The sequence below is a fragment of the Papaver somniferum genome, chromosome 4, assembly GCF_003573695.1.
Source record: "Papaver somniferum cultivar HN1 chromosome 4, ASM357369v1, whole genome shotgun sequence".
NCBI classification, from domain to species: Eukaryota; Viridiplantae; Streptophyta; class Magnoliopsida; order Ranunculales; family Papaveraceae; genus Papaver; species Papaver somniferum.
In genome coordinates, this window is record NC_039361.1 from 141,071,507 (window position 1) to 141,088,888 (window position 17,382).

General features: G+C 35.1%; 1 protein-coding gene across 1 annotated transcript; it reads right to left on the reverse strand.

The window, feature by feature from the left end:
- Positions 1-1,404: 1,404 nt before the first annotated feature.
- Positions 1,405-2,115, reverse strand: LOC113274327. The gene is made up of 2 exons (XM_026523745.1): positions 1,986-2,115; positions 1,405-1,809 (listed from the first exon to the last, which is right to left on the reverse strand). Exons 1-2 carry the CDS (start codon positions 2,044-2,046, stop codon positions 1,493-1,495), a joined length of 378 nt encoding a protein of 125 aa, XP_026379530.1. The 5' UTR covers positions 2,047-2,115; the 3' UTR covers positions 1,405-1,492.
- Between the last annotated feature and the right edge of the window lie 15,267 nt (positions 2,116-17,382).

Genomic DNA, 17,382 nt, shown 5'->3' on the forward strand with positions numbered 1-17,382 from the left:
AGGAATCATTATAAGGATAGTAACTCTATTTTTACCATATTAAGAAAACATCAGGGCGAGGTTAGGCGAAACCGAGCCTCACCAAATTAAAAATATGTCGGGATGCGGCGATGCGAAGCCGAGCCACACCAAATCAAAAATACATTGGACAGGGTGGGTAGAAGCCGAGCGACACCTAATCAAAAATGCATCGGGATGGGGCGAGGCGCAGTCGAGTCATACCAAATCAAAAATCTTTAGCGACGGGGCGGAGCGAAACCGAGCCACATCAAATCTAAAATACATCGGGACGGGGCGAGGTACAGCCGAGTCGTACCAAATAAAAAATGAACGATGGGGCGAGGCGAAGACACATCACACCAAATCAAAAATACGGTTAAAAGAAAAATATTATCCGATACGTAACACGGACATAATAAAAAATTCTAAACATGGATCGAGACGAGAGCGGGGCAAAGCGGTTTTTGGATCTGCCCGTAGCGTAGCACGGGGCAAAAAACTAGTTTTATTCTTAAACATAAAATGGATCACAATTTATTCATTTTAAAAGCCAAACAAATTCAACATTTGATTCAACGACATCTAACGTCAAGGGAAGTTGTTCAAATCCAACATACTAGAAGTGGTTAATGTAGCCTGGAAGGGTTACAAATCCATGATTCACATATGTCTTCAACAAGTCTAAATCGGGACAATCAACAATCAAGTTAAATTAAGCAAACTGACAGTTATTGGTCACATCGACTATGTACCATGTACCCGGTCGTAAGATTATTATTATTTCGCACATGTTAATTTATAGTTATATACATCCGAAGTTGAACAGATGTTATAAAAGATATAAATGAGAACTCTCTCAAAGAATTACCTGGTTCAAAAGGATTAAAGGCAGATGATACACACGTATAACATAAGTTATATCGAAACAAATAGTACAATGTAATGCTCTTACCTCCTTCGACGAGACATGCAGCGAATATACAAACATACAACGCCTTTAAAATGATACCATGCTTTGGACCTCTTTTAGTTAGGAAGCTCTTTATTTTTATGATGTAGAGGCATAAGAAGATGGCAAAGAATTATTTTATGATGAGCCAACTTACCTTATTCGGAAAGATTTTAAGAAATAATAATTTGTGATTATGAATGCCCCAGTAAATTTGGTTTCTAATTTATCGAGTCCACAGAATAGTTTGTTGAAAATCTTTATCGTTTCTTTCTATAATGCACGTTTTTACATTTGAGCTTAATAATTGAACTCGGTTTCTCTCGATGTGCAAATATTTTTGGTGATTGGTTTTATGGATGCTTCACTGTATATTTTCTCTCCAGCAAGTGGTGAAGTCTTAGGAAAATTTTGAGCACAAACTTTGAAACATAACAAGCGTAGATGATGGATAATTTATGATTATATCTCTTTATTATATGATTGTAAAAATACGATCACGAAATACATGTGAAAAATCAAAATTTAACAAGGAAATTTTATTCAAGGACATCTAACGTCAGACTTCTTGGGAGTTAAGGAAAACTTAGTTGGACCAACGTAGAAGAAACCAATATTGAATCCCCTAATAATAGCATATCCGCTGTTTACTATACAATTTCCACCTCCGACTGGTTTAAGCCATCTTTGATCAACATGTGTGTTAGAGTTGAATCCATGACATGCAACAATCAAGTTAAACTGAGAACAAGCACAATTATTGACTACCTCAACACTGTATTCTGCACCTTTTGGTCCTGATCTTCCAGTAGGATTTTGTCTGAGTATTATATCTGATGTCTTACAGTTATAGGCCGTACCTGCATATATATAAAGAACAAAAAAAATCACACGGTCGGGAAAATGCTAGTAGATAATTTCTTTAAAAAAAAGGTGCACAATACATCAGACGGATGATAAACAAGTAATGTGTTGGTGATACATGTGTGATATTCCAAAAGTCAACGTAGATAATTCTCCATTGTAACGTGGTTACCTCCTTCTACTAGGAATGCAACGACTAGAAAAAATGATAACACCTTGATGATTGATGCCATGTTTTTTTCTCACTACTATAGAATTTAAGGATCGATAACTATAGAACTACACGAATAATGGTTTCTTCCTTGATAATAAGAGGCTAAATTATTCATATTATAGTAGTACAACAAGACTTAGAAAGATTTGCTTGAAGAACAAAATACGATGAACCTAATTAATACGTATAAATCTTAATTTATATCAACATGATTATAGACAATTAATAAGCTTGATACAATATTTTCTTCGCATTCTTGAATATCTTCATTTCCCGATCTTTAACAAAGATTTTCTTAACATCAAACTAAACACATGTAAAGTGGTTGAAATGAAAATTACATGTAAGTACCTTTTAATGGGAACAGATCCATTGACTTATGACTTAATCTTTTTACTTGATTTCTTCACCATCGGATGCAAGTGGATGGATAGTCAAAATCAAAATGATGTTAATAAAATCAATAGAAGTATTATCAATAACATCCACTTTTCTATGATTTTGGAGAAATTAAGTCAAAGAATTCGTTTTGTTTTCAATATATACAAAACATTTCACTTGGGAGTGAGAAAAAATTACGTTTGTAGTTGTTGGTAAGGGGAATATTTTGTAACCGAAAAATGGAGCATGCAATTCACCTCTCTATCCATGCATACACTTTTTTACCAAATCTTCTTTTTTACCAAACTAAATCCACAAAAGATACAGATGAACATGTAGCACAATGATATCTCACCCAAGATTAATGTAGCACAATAATTACCCATCCAAGACTTTCAAATCATAAATTGTGATATAATTGTGATATAATCGTTCTTTTATTTTATGTATCATCATATATTGAATTATTTTATTTATCTTATTTTCCGTAAATTTACAATTCACAATCGTTCACAATTCACAAAAGTTTCATTTTCCCAAAGTTTTCAGTTTGGAAAAAAGAGAACTTATATCAAGTTGATGCCTTTAAGTTCCTACCATCCTTAATTTAAACCCAAAACCCTCCTGAAAGTTTTCCCAAATGAAATTTTGTTTTTCATTAAGGGAAAAAAAAACTTCACGAAAGTTTAGGCTTATAATTGATTTGGGTTATAGAGTTCAACGATGATATTGTCAAAGACTGAATTGGAATATGAGAGAAGTTGAACTTCCATCCAATTTGCTTTGGCTGATTTATATTTTCGATTCGTGGTTAATTGTGTCTAAATTAATTTTCGTTAGTTTCTTAACCTAGAGTTATCAGACTAGGGTATCGTTCAAGTATGTGCAGCAGATTGGTGACTGAATCTAGGTTTCAATCAATTAATTTGGATAGTTTTATGTTGTAGAAAAAAATTTGCACCAAAGACGAAAAATAACAAAACATTAATAGTGCAAGAAGAAATTGAGATTTATGTTGCAGAGGTTTTATGGTTTGGTTTGGGAATCTCAGTATTCTTCCTCAAGAAAGGATTGGTGAGTGGAAGACAATCTCAATATTATTTATTAAGAAAGAGTTGAGCAAGTGTGTTTTCTAAATATCCTCTTTGAAAAAGTGAGGGTATAACAACCACACCCAATAACTCGTTCGACAATCTGTATGGACTAAACTCCAATATAATTCCGAGAGCACCAACTTAAAAGTGAGATTCAATCAAGAAATATATCAAGGAGCTTTATCTCTTTTTCTCAACATAATAAGCAAATCGAACAGATAGAAATCCGTGAGCCTGATTGATATGAGAAATAACTTGGGCGGTACCAAAGACCAATGCCCAAATGTCAATCAAGTTATATCCAACAAACAAGGTCGGATTTATCAACTAATTGAACTATGCACAACCTATTATATTTCAATTATATAAACAACTATAATGCGTAAAATAAATAACACAAACACCAGAAATTTTGTTAACAAGGAAATCGCAAATGCAGAAAACCTCCGGGACCTAGTCCAGATTTGAACACTACATTGTATTAAGCCGCTATAGACACTATCCTACTACAAGTTAACTTTGGACTGGAATGTCGTTGATCCCTAATGATTAAATATTTTTGATGGGGTTGTACAAAATAGGATTCGTTTCAGACTTGTGAAGGAAATGGAATTTTTAGATTTAATAAAAATATATATACAAAAATATTAACAATGGGCGAGAGGTACTGGGACTAAGGATTTGGCCGAATTCACTACACAGGGTTCATTCATATATTCTTTGACAATTTAAAACTCAATAAAATTAACATGGACTTTGATTTTGCCAAGATAGATTCTCAAAACATTGATCGTAAGTCCTAAGCATGATGTATCAAAACACCTAAGCTAAGCATACATCATCAAATTAAATAACAACCAATTAATTCAAATCATATTTCAATTTTAGATTAATGCAAAAGTCATAAAAAAGAATAAAATAAATTACCCCAAGGATGAAATTTCGCCTCCTCCGTCGTCCCAGTGTTGGGTTTTAGCTCCTCATGATGAAAACACGCTCAAAATATATTTTTATAGCTCAAATGGTGTTTACAATGGAGAGAAAAGGAGAAAATGGTGTAAAACTGTAATCTGCGACGCACAAAAAGCGTTACAGAATGAATGACAAAACACAAGTGCTGCTGATGTTTAGACTGCATTGTGACCCACGGCTGTGCGTCTTAGACACTGTTGATAAACCACTGTCCTTGCGAGTCTGTTCTTCATGTTCTTGGTGTTCTTCATCATCAGGAGCAGCAGAAACAGAGTTTCATCAACTCTTGATTTCTGCTTCTCTGGACCTCCTCTCGAATCCAAACTCTCGACACCCTCTATGCTAACCCAAGAGTTATATTTATACACCTTTGGACCAAGAATAACTTCTCATTAATCCAAAAAATCTTCCCATTACTCGGCAGTGAATGAAAATATTCCCAAGAAATTTTCTTTCCATGCACGCGTCTGCTGGCTTGTTTTAACCTCTCCAAAATCTTCATAGGATGTACCCAAATCAAACAAAATATCTTCTTACCCATATGGTCACGTAACTTCCATCCAAAAATTCCGAGAATAGAATATCTTCCCTGTTTTAAGAATATCTTCCCTGTTTTGCATCCCACGATTATCCAGCCCAAATAACTCGATTCGGACACCCATACCATCCCTGTTAGGCTATAACAGGTCCAACCGAATGAAAACTAGCCCTTGAATCTCCTTATATCACGTCCAAAATTTGCTTCAACAATTACGCAGGTGAAAAACTATTTTTCCCGCCAAAAATTGGTTCAAACGGGGAAGAAACTGGTAGCTCCCTATCCAGAGTAGGGGTGCGAATAGCAGCTACCTTGGGGGTGACCTGGGGGTGCCCCTTAGTAATTAGGTTACCTCTTATCCAAAAGCGAGAGTCTGAATAACACTTGTCCTCCGGGTGCCAAAATCAACTTTTCGAGCCGAATTTTCCAAAAATGTTTATTTCCTAAAAATACATAAAAACACAATATTAGTACAAAAATATAGTTCCAACAATACGGACATTGAGGACAAATTAGACACAAAAATGTGTCTATCAAATACCCCCAAACTTATTATTTGCTAGTCCTCGAGCAAAACTAATAAAAAATAAATAAAACCGAGTTAATCTCGGGATGGTTTACCAGAGGTGTGCCCACAAAACCATTACTCCAGACCCTAGCTTATCTATGCAGAACCTTGGAAGGCACTAAAGAATCTCCTTGGTTGGCATACTTATTGACTATAAGAGGAAGTACCCTGATGCGAAATTCCAATTGTTGTACACGAGTTTGCACTCAAGCATACTAAAATTCATATATAAGTGACAGAGCTCTATTCAGATAGTCGCACTATGGACATCAATATCCGGAGTCAAAACTAATCACATGGATAGATCAAGAAGATGGATATAGAAAAACATAGATGGTTTTGATGTTTACTAAGTGAACGCCGTTTCCCATATCTGTCTGAAGACCACTGCCAGAATGAACCTATCCTAATGGACTGAGATACCGGTCTGACTAATATCAACACAACTGGCCTATACAAGGAAACCAGTGGTCAATAACTTAAATCTAGATCAACAAACTGGCAAATACAAGAGAACCAGCAGTTGACTACACAGAACAATAACCATTTTTTTTTAACTTAACGGCATGAATAGATCTTTTTGATCCAAGCGCATGCTTCTTGTCAGCAGATTACACGATAGTTCCCACTGGTCCTGCATTCCACGCTTGCTTAGGCGACGGAAACAGGGAGAACACACGCATATTGCTATCCAAGTGTTAATACTTATTCCAATTGGTCTAACTGGTCCGGTCTTTTTTTTTTAGTAACTCAGTCACTCTAATTCACCCTAGCAGTGGTAACAACTTGAATCGTGTGCCCCACCTAATCACTTAGAGAAACATAGTTTAAAATGAAAAAAATAAAATGAAAAAAAGAAATGAAAAGGACTCAACGAGATATGGTGCAACTATCATGTTATTTCTAACACCTGAGCTCTGTGCTTTTATGAATAGACTCTATAGATGTTTCCATCTAATCAGATTTGTTCCTCAACTCCTACAACCAAGATGCTTCCATCCACTTAGATTAGTTAGTGCCATCCTGAATACGCATAAATTTCTAGACTCTGGAGTTTATTAATTGCAACTAAAAAGTTTCTCCCATACCCCCAAACTTAAATCTAACATTGTCCTCAATGTTCTAAAGATGAAACTAAAAGCATGAACAAGGAGAAATTGTTACCATTTGAAGCGAAAGAGTTAAGGAAAGATATTACCGTGTTGCATGAGCATGGGATACCTCCCAAGAAGTGCTAAGTTTAAAATCTTCATCCAGACTTAGGAAAGGGTTAGTCAACTCGAACCATAAAGTAACAGTCGAAATAACTGTGGGTCTTCAAAACTAAATAGAGCTGACCAAAGGAAACTGCAATGAACCAAGAAAGTGAACAAGACTAGCATGCCCTTACTTAGTTTCCTGATTAAGAAATTTATATCTAATTATGGTTCAGGTTCAGGTTTTAAGAAAGGGTCTAAATAAAAAAAAATTCATTGGTTGTGTTTCTTTATAGGTGGGATCCGAATCATTAGGTCCTAGAGTCTGGAAAAACTCAAATATGATCTTAGAAGCGCACAATAATAACCTAAATAACTGAGGATCCTCTAAGTCAATAAGATTTGACTTACAAAATTGACCACAATGAGAGTAGTGGTCACTCTTAAGAAAATGTATCGATTCTATCAACCTAAAGTACTTAGGCTTAGTCTCAGAACTTAATAAGTGACACATTTGAAATTTATACGTTCCCACAATTGGAAGCAAACTATTTGGTGGGAAAACAAATTCAATCTTGGTATTATTTCCTGGGAAAACCACATCAACCAGATGATGGGTTTCTAATGACTGAACTTCTTCCTGGACATCATTAGGTTCGGGAAAACGAGTATGAAGGTAATCTTGTAAAATGGTCGAGGCAGAGATATCAAGTCCAAAATGAGGGATCTTTGAAATAGCTAAAGGTATGGCACAAGGAGAATGATAATCACTCCCAAACTTAGATTTTTGGGTATCTCTAGATAGACTAGCTACAATTTCCTTAATTTCTAGATCATTGGAATCCTGAAAATAGTCAATTGCTCCTTCGAGGTTATACTCAAGCGACGCATCCTTACTCATATTTAATAGCTCTATGAGTTCATTTTCTTCGTCTAAGACTATTGTTACTAAGTCGCTAGATTCTAAAACAGCATTTTCGGAATAAACCCGTTCCTCTAAAGCATTATCGGCTTCGTAATCAAAAGGAAAAACTACATCGTCTAAAACGGTGGTATCCCTAATCAAATCCTCGTCCTTTTGAATAGGTGAATAATCATAAAAATTATTTGGATTTGAACTAGAAATAATATAATCATTATAAATCTTAATTGGATTAATAGATTCCTGATTACTATGCCTACATATTTCAGATTCTTCATTACTACTATCCTCATCATCATAATAGTACAAAGATGATTGAACCTTATCTAAATAAGTAGTGTCTTTTATTCTAGCCTCGTCCTCTAAATTAGGCAAATATTCACTATTGATATCAAGGGTAGAATTAGAAACCCTATTTTGGAAATTTAGATTATTTCGAGCAGCATTAGCCAACTGTTCATTTTCTGCCTCTAGACGTGCCTGAATTTCACTGAGCATAACACTTATACGTTTACCACTCTCGTTTATCAACTCAGAATATCTTGTACACTCTTCTTTTGAACTATTCATTGCAACTTAACGTTTTTACGTCCTTTCAATACGTTGTTGGGTCTCTTCTAGAGATGGAACAGGTTCAGAAATATCATAATCAGGACTAGTTTCCAAAAACGAGTAACCAGTACTACAGTGTTCCTGATTTTCTTGCTCGTAAGACCGATTCGCGTGTGGATAGTAATTGGGCTCACCATGGTATGAACCATAACCTTGAAAAGGTTGGACGTTCCCAACTACTATTCCCACCATGGTCATAAAAATGATGATGTCCATATTCAAATTCAGATCGATACTCATTGTATTGGCTTCTATCATACCAGTTCGACATTCTTAATTGCAAGGGAATTCTACACAATCACAAACAAGGCTGACTCGACCAAATCAAACCTATAGAATCTAGCAAACAAAAAGCATGATGGCTCCACTTAGATTGTTTTCTAGACCAGCTTCTATTCCTTCGAAAAGGAATTCGTTACAATTTGAGAACACCCCTCTGGAATCAATACGAGCTAATGTAAGTTGAATCGAGGCGAGGGAATCTCAGTGGAGCTTTGATACCCAAGGCCTCGCCGCTATCACAAGGCGGCGCAGTCACGCATTTAACTTACAGAAACCATCAAGAACTTTGAAGTATTCTTAAAAGAGTAACCAATATTTTTCGAAAGATTTTCCTACCAAGCTCGTTACCCTATCGGTCTCGTTCTAATCAAATTTTAAGCTTGGGTTCGCGTTAGGTTTCGTTTACCTAAGGCGGGCAAGAAGGGAGCGGTGATGAAATCCGAACCCTTATCTTGTATTGGCCAGGCCTTTCCCTTTACTAGGAATTTAAAAACAGTCCAAATTCGTCCTCAATCAATGAATCACCTTAAGGAATACAGTAACTCACTTACAGGAGATTCGCGAGTGTTTCGATGGACTTACCTCCCGTACCAGACGGGGGATGAACCGTTGAAGTCGACTCGGGCTAAAACTCCTATGTCATGTACGAACCCGAGGGGTCGAGACGATATAGTAATCGTCGTCCTTCCCTGCACACAGTTTATATATAATTTTATTTTTTTTATATAACCCTTCCGTAGGGTTTAAAATTAAAATAAATTGTCCAAAGTCCAGTCCAATGAAAAGAAATACAAAAAATAATAATAATAATTACAAAAAAAAAGGGAAAGTCTCTTAAAAAAAATAAAAAAATAAATAATTCTCTCTCTTTTTTTTCTCTCTCTTTTTTTCTTTATTTTTTTGCTTTGTCTTTTTTCCTTGTCTTTTAGCTTTAAGCTTTGATTCCAAGGTCTTTAGTATCCAACTTCAAACCTGTAATATAAAGACACAACCAAAGAGACGTAAAAACAACAAATGGAATAATAAAAAAATAATAAAAACCTAAAAATTCTACCTAAGCACAAATCCGCGTCGGCGGCGCCAAAATGATTAAAGATTTTTGATGGGGTTGTAGTAAATAGGATTCGTTTCAGACTTGTGAAGGAAATGGAATTTTTAGATTTAATAAAAATATATATACAAAAATATTAACAATGGGCGAGAGGTACTGGGACTAAGGATTTGGCCGAATTCACCACACAGGGTTCATTCATATATTCTTTGACAATTTAAAACTCAATAAAATTAACATGGACTCTGATTTTGCCAAGATAGATTCTCAAAACATTGATTGTAAGTCCTAAGCATGATGTATCAAAACACCTAAGCTAAGCATACATCATTAAATTAAATAACAACCAATTAATTCAAATCATATTTCAATTTTATATTAATGCAAAAGTCATAAAAAAGAATAAAATAAATTACCCCAAGGATGAAATTCCGCCTCCTCCGTCGTCCCAGTGTTGGGTTTTAGCTCCTCATGATGAAAACACGCTCAAAATATATTTTTATAGATCAAATGGTGTTTACAATGGAGAGAAAAGGAAAAAATGGTGTAAAACTGTAATCTGCGACGCACAAAAAGCGTCACAGAATGAACGATAAAACACAAGTGTTGCTGATGTTTAGACTGCACTGTGACCCACAACTGTGCGTCTTAGACACTGTTGATAAACCACTGTCCTTGCGAGTCTGTTCTTCGTTTTCTTGGTGTTCTTCATCATCAGCAGCAGCAGAAACAGAGTTTCATCAACTCTTGATTTATGCTTCTCTGGACCTCCTCTCGACCCCAAACTCTCGACACCCTCTATGCTAACCCAAGAGTTATATTTATACACCTTTGGATCAAGAATAACTTCTCATTAATCCAAAAAATCTTCCCATTACTCGACAGTGAATGAAAATATTCCCAAGAAATTTTCTTTCCATGCACGCGTCTGCTAGCTTGTTTTAACCTCTCCAAAATCTTCATAGGATGTACCCAAATCAAACAGAATATCTTGTTACCCATCTGGTCACGTAACTTCCATCCAAAAATTCCGAGAATAGAATATCTTCCCTGTTTTGAGAATATCTTCCCTGTTTTGCATCCCACGATTATCCAGCCCAAATAACTCGATTCGAACACCCATACCATCCCTATTAGGCTATAACAGGTCCAACCCAATGAAAACTAGCCCTTGAATCTCCTTATATCACGTCCAACATTTGCTTCAACAATTACGCAGGTGAAGAACTATTTTTCCCGCCAAAACTCGGTTCAAATGGGGAAGAAACTGGTAGCCCCCTATCCATAGTAGGGGTGCGAATAACAGCTACCTTGGGGGTGACCTGGGGGTGCCCCTTAGTAATTAGGTTACCCCTTATCCAAAAGCGAGAGTCTGAATAACACTTGTCCTCCGGGTGCCAAAATCAACTTTTCGAGCCGAATTTTCCAAAAATGTTTATTTCCTAAAAATACATAAAAACACAATATTAGTACAAAAATAGAGTTCCAACAATACGGACATTGAGGACAAATTAGACACAAAAATGTGTCTATCACCTAACCAAGTCTCACACTGATTAAGGTACAGTCGTGTTCCTTACGCCTCTAGAACCACGCCGGATTCTGCGCACTTGATTCCCTTAGCTTATCTCAGCCACAACTAAGAGTTGCTACAACCCAAAGCCGAAGACTTATAAACAAATATGTCTCCCACAGATATGTCTATTCTGTATTTGGTTTTTGTTCTGTCTTTTGATTCAAAGATCAATGTGAACAGGTTCCAACTGATAATCCGGTCTTATACTCCCGAAGAGCAGCCTAGAAATATCAGTCACCTCACAATAACCTCACTGATTAACGGAAGAAGTTATTGCTGAATCACAAGAGTCTGAGACGAAGAACTGTTGTGATTGCTTTTTATATCTTACCTGTCGGAGATAAATCTCGAGTAAATCTTAGAGAAGATAAAACTCAATATGATAGAACAAGTAAGATCAGAATACGCAACTATGGAGAAAATAATTGGATCTGGCTTCACGAATCCCAAATGAAGTCTTCAAGTCGTTAACCTAATAATGGCTTTGGAAAAACCTAGGTTAAAGGAGAATCGACTCTAGTTTGCAACTAGGACACATGAAAGTGTCGGGATTAGGTTTTCCAGTTGCCAGAGTTTTCCCTTATATAGCCTTTCAAATCAGGGTTGCTTACAATCAAAGCTAAAATAGCTTAGTAACAAAGCAACAATATTCACCGTTAGATGAACTCCTGATTTAAGATTCAAGTTAAGTCTGCTTAGAAATTAAGCAATCAATCTCCACTGTTAGATGGTCTTAGCTTGTTACACACAAATGAAATATACATATATTTAGATATGGGTAATCGTACCCAAACGTGTATATTGAGTTGGCTCAATAATAGTTAACCGAAGTTAGCCATATGAACACTTTTGTCTTAACCATATTCATCTAACACTTCTAGATCAAATATGATGATCAATCAATCATGAAAGATGATCAAATGAATCTAATTGTGTTTCAAATAGAGTTGTTCAATTATTCACTATCTCATTGAAATATATATGAACAAATAAAAAAAATCAGATTGATTCGTAATCGTACAAAGTACTTATACAAGAATCAATTCATGAACACTAAGCCACAGTTTGCAAAGTTAATTTGCATTCCTTAAATCATAAATGTTTTAGTTCATGAGTATGAGAATTATATATTACTGATTTTAGAACTTAACCATTGTGTTCGCAAACTGATTACTCGAACGGCAGCTCCGGACCTTGGCCTAGTCAAGCCGTTCGCAAACCCGGTTCGCGAACAACCGTTCCGGACCCAACTCAGGTAAAACCGTTCGCATACTAGGTACGCAAACAAGAGTTTCGGAACTTCTTAGGTGAACCCGTTCGCATACTAGGTATACAAACAAGAGTTCCGGGCCTGAATCATCACAATACAGTTCGCATACTAGGTATGCACACCGTGTTGTATCCAGACATGGGTAATTGTTCTAAACTCTCATTTCAATCATTGAAACATCCTTGGAAGGAGACAATGGTAATCTCACACATACCATTAGCTTCAAGTAATTTTCAAGTGATCGAATGATCAATACGAAAATTCCCAAGTTAACATCAAATGACTGTTTCACACAAATCATATAAGATGTTCAAGGTAATTTTCACATGATCATCTTTTGACTTAATATTTAGTTACCGACAAATAGATTGTTTACAACTAAACTCGTCAAGAATATGATGAACATAGTTAAATCAAAAAACTTCGAACATATATTTCGAGAAATAGATAAGCGGGATAAACTCGGCTGAAATATCGAATGTGTATAATGTAAAAGTATATATAGCTATACAACTTAGTCTCATTAGAAGATAGAATAGACTTTTAAGTGATAGATAAGTTTTAGTCTCCACATACCTTTTATTGATGAAGTTCCTCCAAGCTCCTCTGTGGATCTTTGTCTTCAATTGGTGAATGCCATGAAGTCTAAAGCTCAACTACACATTCTATCATAATCTGAGACATGGCTATAAGTAGGTTAGAAATCAAGTATATAGTTTTGATCAACTAAATTTGATAAACAAGCTTAAGATAGCAACGCTTGCGAGTTCGACCGAGCAGTGCTCTAATACTCTTCATTAACCAAATGTCTTGGTATTAAGGCTGCACATGGGCTGGTAGTTGTACCTCCTACTGACCGGTTCCACGCTCTGGCTACATGTACATGTACTTGTACCTGTAATATCGGTCTCGTTCAAGGTACACCACAACATCACTATTTTCCTTCTTCATATATTCCATATGTTTCTGCATACACAAACCATAAACATATTAGCATATAATAACATATATACAAACTATAAGTATATCAGCATATAATAACAAATAAAAATAATACGAGATGTTTATATGTAACATGTGTTGTTACATAGAAATGTTTCTTCTTGTAGCATTTGGCTGCATTCCACAATAAGCTACACAACTTTTGTCCCTTAAAGTGCTTCTTGAAATTGTTATACAAGTGCTTGAAATAACAAAAACTTATAAGTAGCTATCAAATGCTAATCAAATTTCTGTTCAAAGAAAATAAACAGTTGAGAAGCTTACCTCCAACAATATCTATAATGTGAGTCTGGGAACACAGCAGGAACAACTTCAAGTATCCCTTTTTGCCTTCTGAAATGAATGCCAATGGATTTTGATGGTTTAAGAGTAATGGCTTCATGTCAGTGAGGAACATGGTCCAATTCTCAATTGTTTTAGCAAGAAAAACATCAATTTCTAATGTGACTAATCCATTTTTACCATCTAACCTTGTTGCATCCATCAACACACCACCACATTTCCAGTTAGATGACAAGCATCTAACCTAATAGATGATTGATACCCTTCATGCCATCCTTTGATAGCTCCAGCAAAACTTATTGTCATTGACTCAAATGCTATGTCCGTCTTACAATATGAGAAACTAGCATCTGAATTCTTGTTGGAGTCATACACCATCTTACAAAACTGGGGAACAAGTTTGAAACTCTCTTCATAATCTCATATTTAGCTTCCATTACTAAGTTCTTAGCCTTCCATGCAGTATGATAAGTAATATTAATGAGATGAGAAGCCTTGAAATCCTTTTGAATTTTTCTTGGTCTTGGAATTACGTTTCCAGAGCTATTCTTCAACTTGTCTTGTATACCTTCAACTACTAATTGAGGGTCCATATATTTATTCATTATCTTGTCTTCTATAATCCTCCCCTTGTAAGTATGGGCTAAGTTCACACCCTTCACTTTAAATTTAGACCGATGTTGTAGTTTTGAAGCAAAAACAAAATAGTGACACTCAATATTCCTCTATGGTTAAACCTATTTTAACACCAAAACCTAAGTCTTTTCTTGTCACTTTTTCAGCTTTATACTCACATTCATTTAACATATAAAAAAGCTGTCTTTGGAATGCATTTTTATCAGCAAATTCACTACCTACAATCATATGTCAAGGATCTAGTGGTTGAACAAGCTCTGAGTCATCAAACAACTTACCATGTTCATCATCAAACTCAGGATTATCATCTTGGAAATTCTTGTAATACTGAGGGTCTACTTCACCCTCTTTACCTAAACAAGAACAAACCAAAATAATTAGTTAGTTTTACACCATCATCATTCACCTAAACAAGTACAAGCCATAACAAAACAAGAAAAATAATATGCTACAACCATAAAAAAAAAACAAAAACATTAAAGTGTAATTGCATCTTGTACCTTGGTCATTTACTTCTACACCATCATCACTTGAATTATCATTATTTGCATAACATTAAAGTGTTAGTGCGACAATAACTAATATATCAATTCATATTAATTTGCACAAATGTACAAAAACAGTAAATAAAGTGTGCAGGTTATAAGCACCTTCATCCGTACTTTCATTTTCATCATCACTTGCATCTTCATTGTATTCATCACTATTATAAGCAGCTGCAGCTTCAGGATCTTCTACAGGATGGAACTCATCCATTTCTTTGTTCTCAAGTTGAATTACCACATTATCATTTTGTTTCATTTTGTTTAACCAATATTATTCATCAAAATCACCATCAACTACAACTGGTTCCTCATCTACTTGAACTGGTGTACTACTTGATCCTCCTCTCAAGTTATCACCAACAACACTTGCTTGAGTAGGTTGTGAACTGACCTACCCAAACAATGTTTTAGCACTAGAACCACCTGCACTTTTGTTCTTTTCACCTCCAAGTCTTGGGCTTCTTATCACTTGAGGTGACTTTGAAGTTGTTTTCTTAGGTATGACCTCCTTGTCCCATTTTAGATTTTTAACCTTGACAATCAACTCAATAAAACCATTGCCATTTACTACAGCATTCTACCAAACCCAAAAAAAGGAATGATCATTATTTAGTGTCTATGAAACTCCTTGTTCTGACATCCATAATAAAAAACCATCATCTATATCTTCCAAACATAACTTCGTGTGAACCATTTGCTCAAATATCCTCTGACTTATCCTATCTCTTATTAACTGTTTGAAAGCAAACTCAATCTACTCTCAAGGCAATAACAACTTATATCTCTAAACTTGGTTTTTCCCTTGTCAATATTGCCACTGGAAAATATAAAAATACAAATACATACCCAATAAAAAACTACAGACACAAATTTTCTAACAAAATTAAAAAGTTAATTTCTTTTTTTGGGGATTATTATTATAAGCTCTTTGATTTTATAAAATTATTTGATTTTTATACAAAAATACAGACCCAATGAAGATTCTTCACCGACAAAACAAAAGAAAAAAGATAAAAAAATTATGCAAAAGTTAGGGTTTCACTTTATATTGACGGAAAGAGCTTCAAAATCATTTTGTTTCATCATTCAAACATAGATCTAACAAAACCAAAAGTTAGGGTTTCCAATCTTGTTACCTGGATATCCCTTTCTCCTTTACAGTCGTCGACATAGACGATATATTTTCATTCATCTTCAATTCATTCGATTAAATCATCAAACACACCCAACTATCCTCTCGTATCAATTGAATCGCCAATTTTTTCCGTTTTTCAGAAACAAAAGAGAAAGAGGAAGATGTCGGCTGAGAAATGAAAAATATAGATTAACTTTCTCTCACCCGATTTAGATAAAGTGTAGGGGTTTATGTTAATTTGACTCATTTTTTTGAATAGGTAAACGACTGTTGACTCAATATGTGGTCCCAAGACGTGAAAATAAACTATAAGGGCATTTTAACAAGTTTTAAAAAAAATGGGGCAAATATCGGGGTCCTTTATCAAAATTCCCTTGTAACTTTCACACGTGAATCCTTTGATACATCCTACCTAAAAAGTTTAGAATCTAATCTTGTTATATTAAAAAGTCACACAAATCATAAGAGATCACCATAATATAACATCGGAAATTAGTGTTCAAATTCTTGAAGCATGTATCGAGAAACTTGTCAGCAACCATCTCTTGTTTTTCAATTCTGCAAGATCGGTCATTGTCTCTTCAATTTTTTCTTTTAACCAATCTTGATTTTGAATTGTTATTATGAGATTGGTACTCAGTTATTCAAATTAATGAAGTTCACCATAGTATCAGTAGCTATCCACTTGGTTTCTTTCGGATCTTAAAAATTGAAAGCAAGTAGAGAGGACTCCTCTTGGGATCCAGTAGAACTGTCAGACTCATAATCGGACATGGCTTTTGAGATAACCTTATTTTTTCTTTATGTATTGATTCTTTGACACTCCTTAACTCTTCGAGCTTCCTCCTTATTTTCCTTAGTAACACTGCGAGTTATTGGAAGCATGCTCAAAGATTTAAATAAGGATTTATCAGGATTTCTCAATATATATAAGAGGGAATTTCCTTAAGTTACTAAGAAAATGTATTTGGGACATAAAATATCAAAGAGATTTTCGTAAGAAAAAGTATATTTTATTTCCATAAAACATTGTCTGAAATCCTCAAGCTAGGAAGAGAATATTCTTCATAGGGTAATATTTAAAATCCGAAATTTTTCCAAATAAACCCTAATTACCGAAAATTGGTGTTGACATGAACTTTAGACAACTTGGACTCACAGTCATCTATTCTATTATGTCATGATTTTTTCTGATATTTACAAACACACTACATGTGCTCTCATGTCATGTGCTTCCTCATCCTGAATATTTTGAGAACAAGTCTGGATGAGGGTGCACAAACTCCATACAAC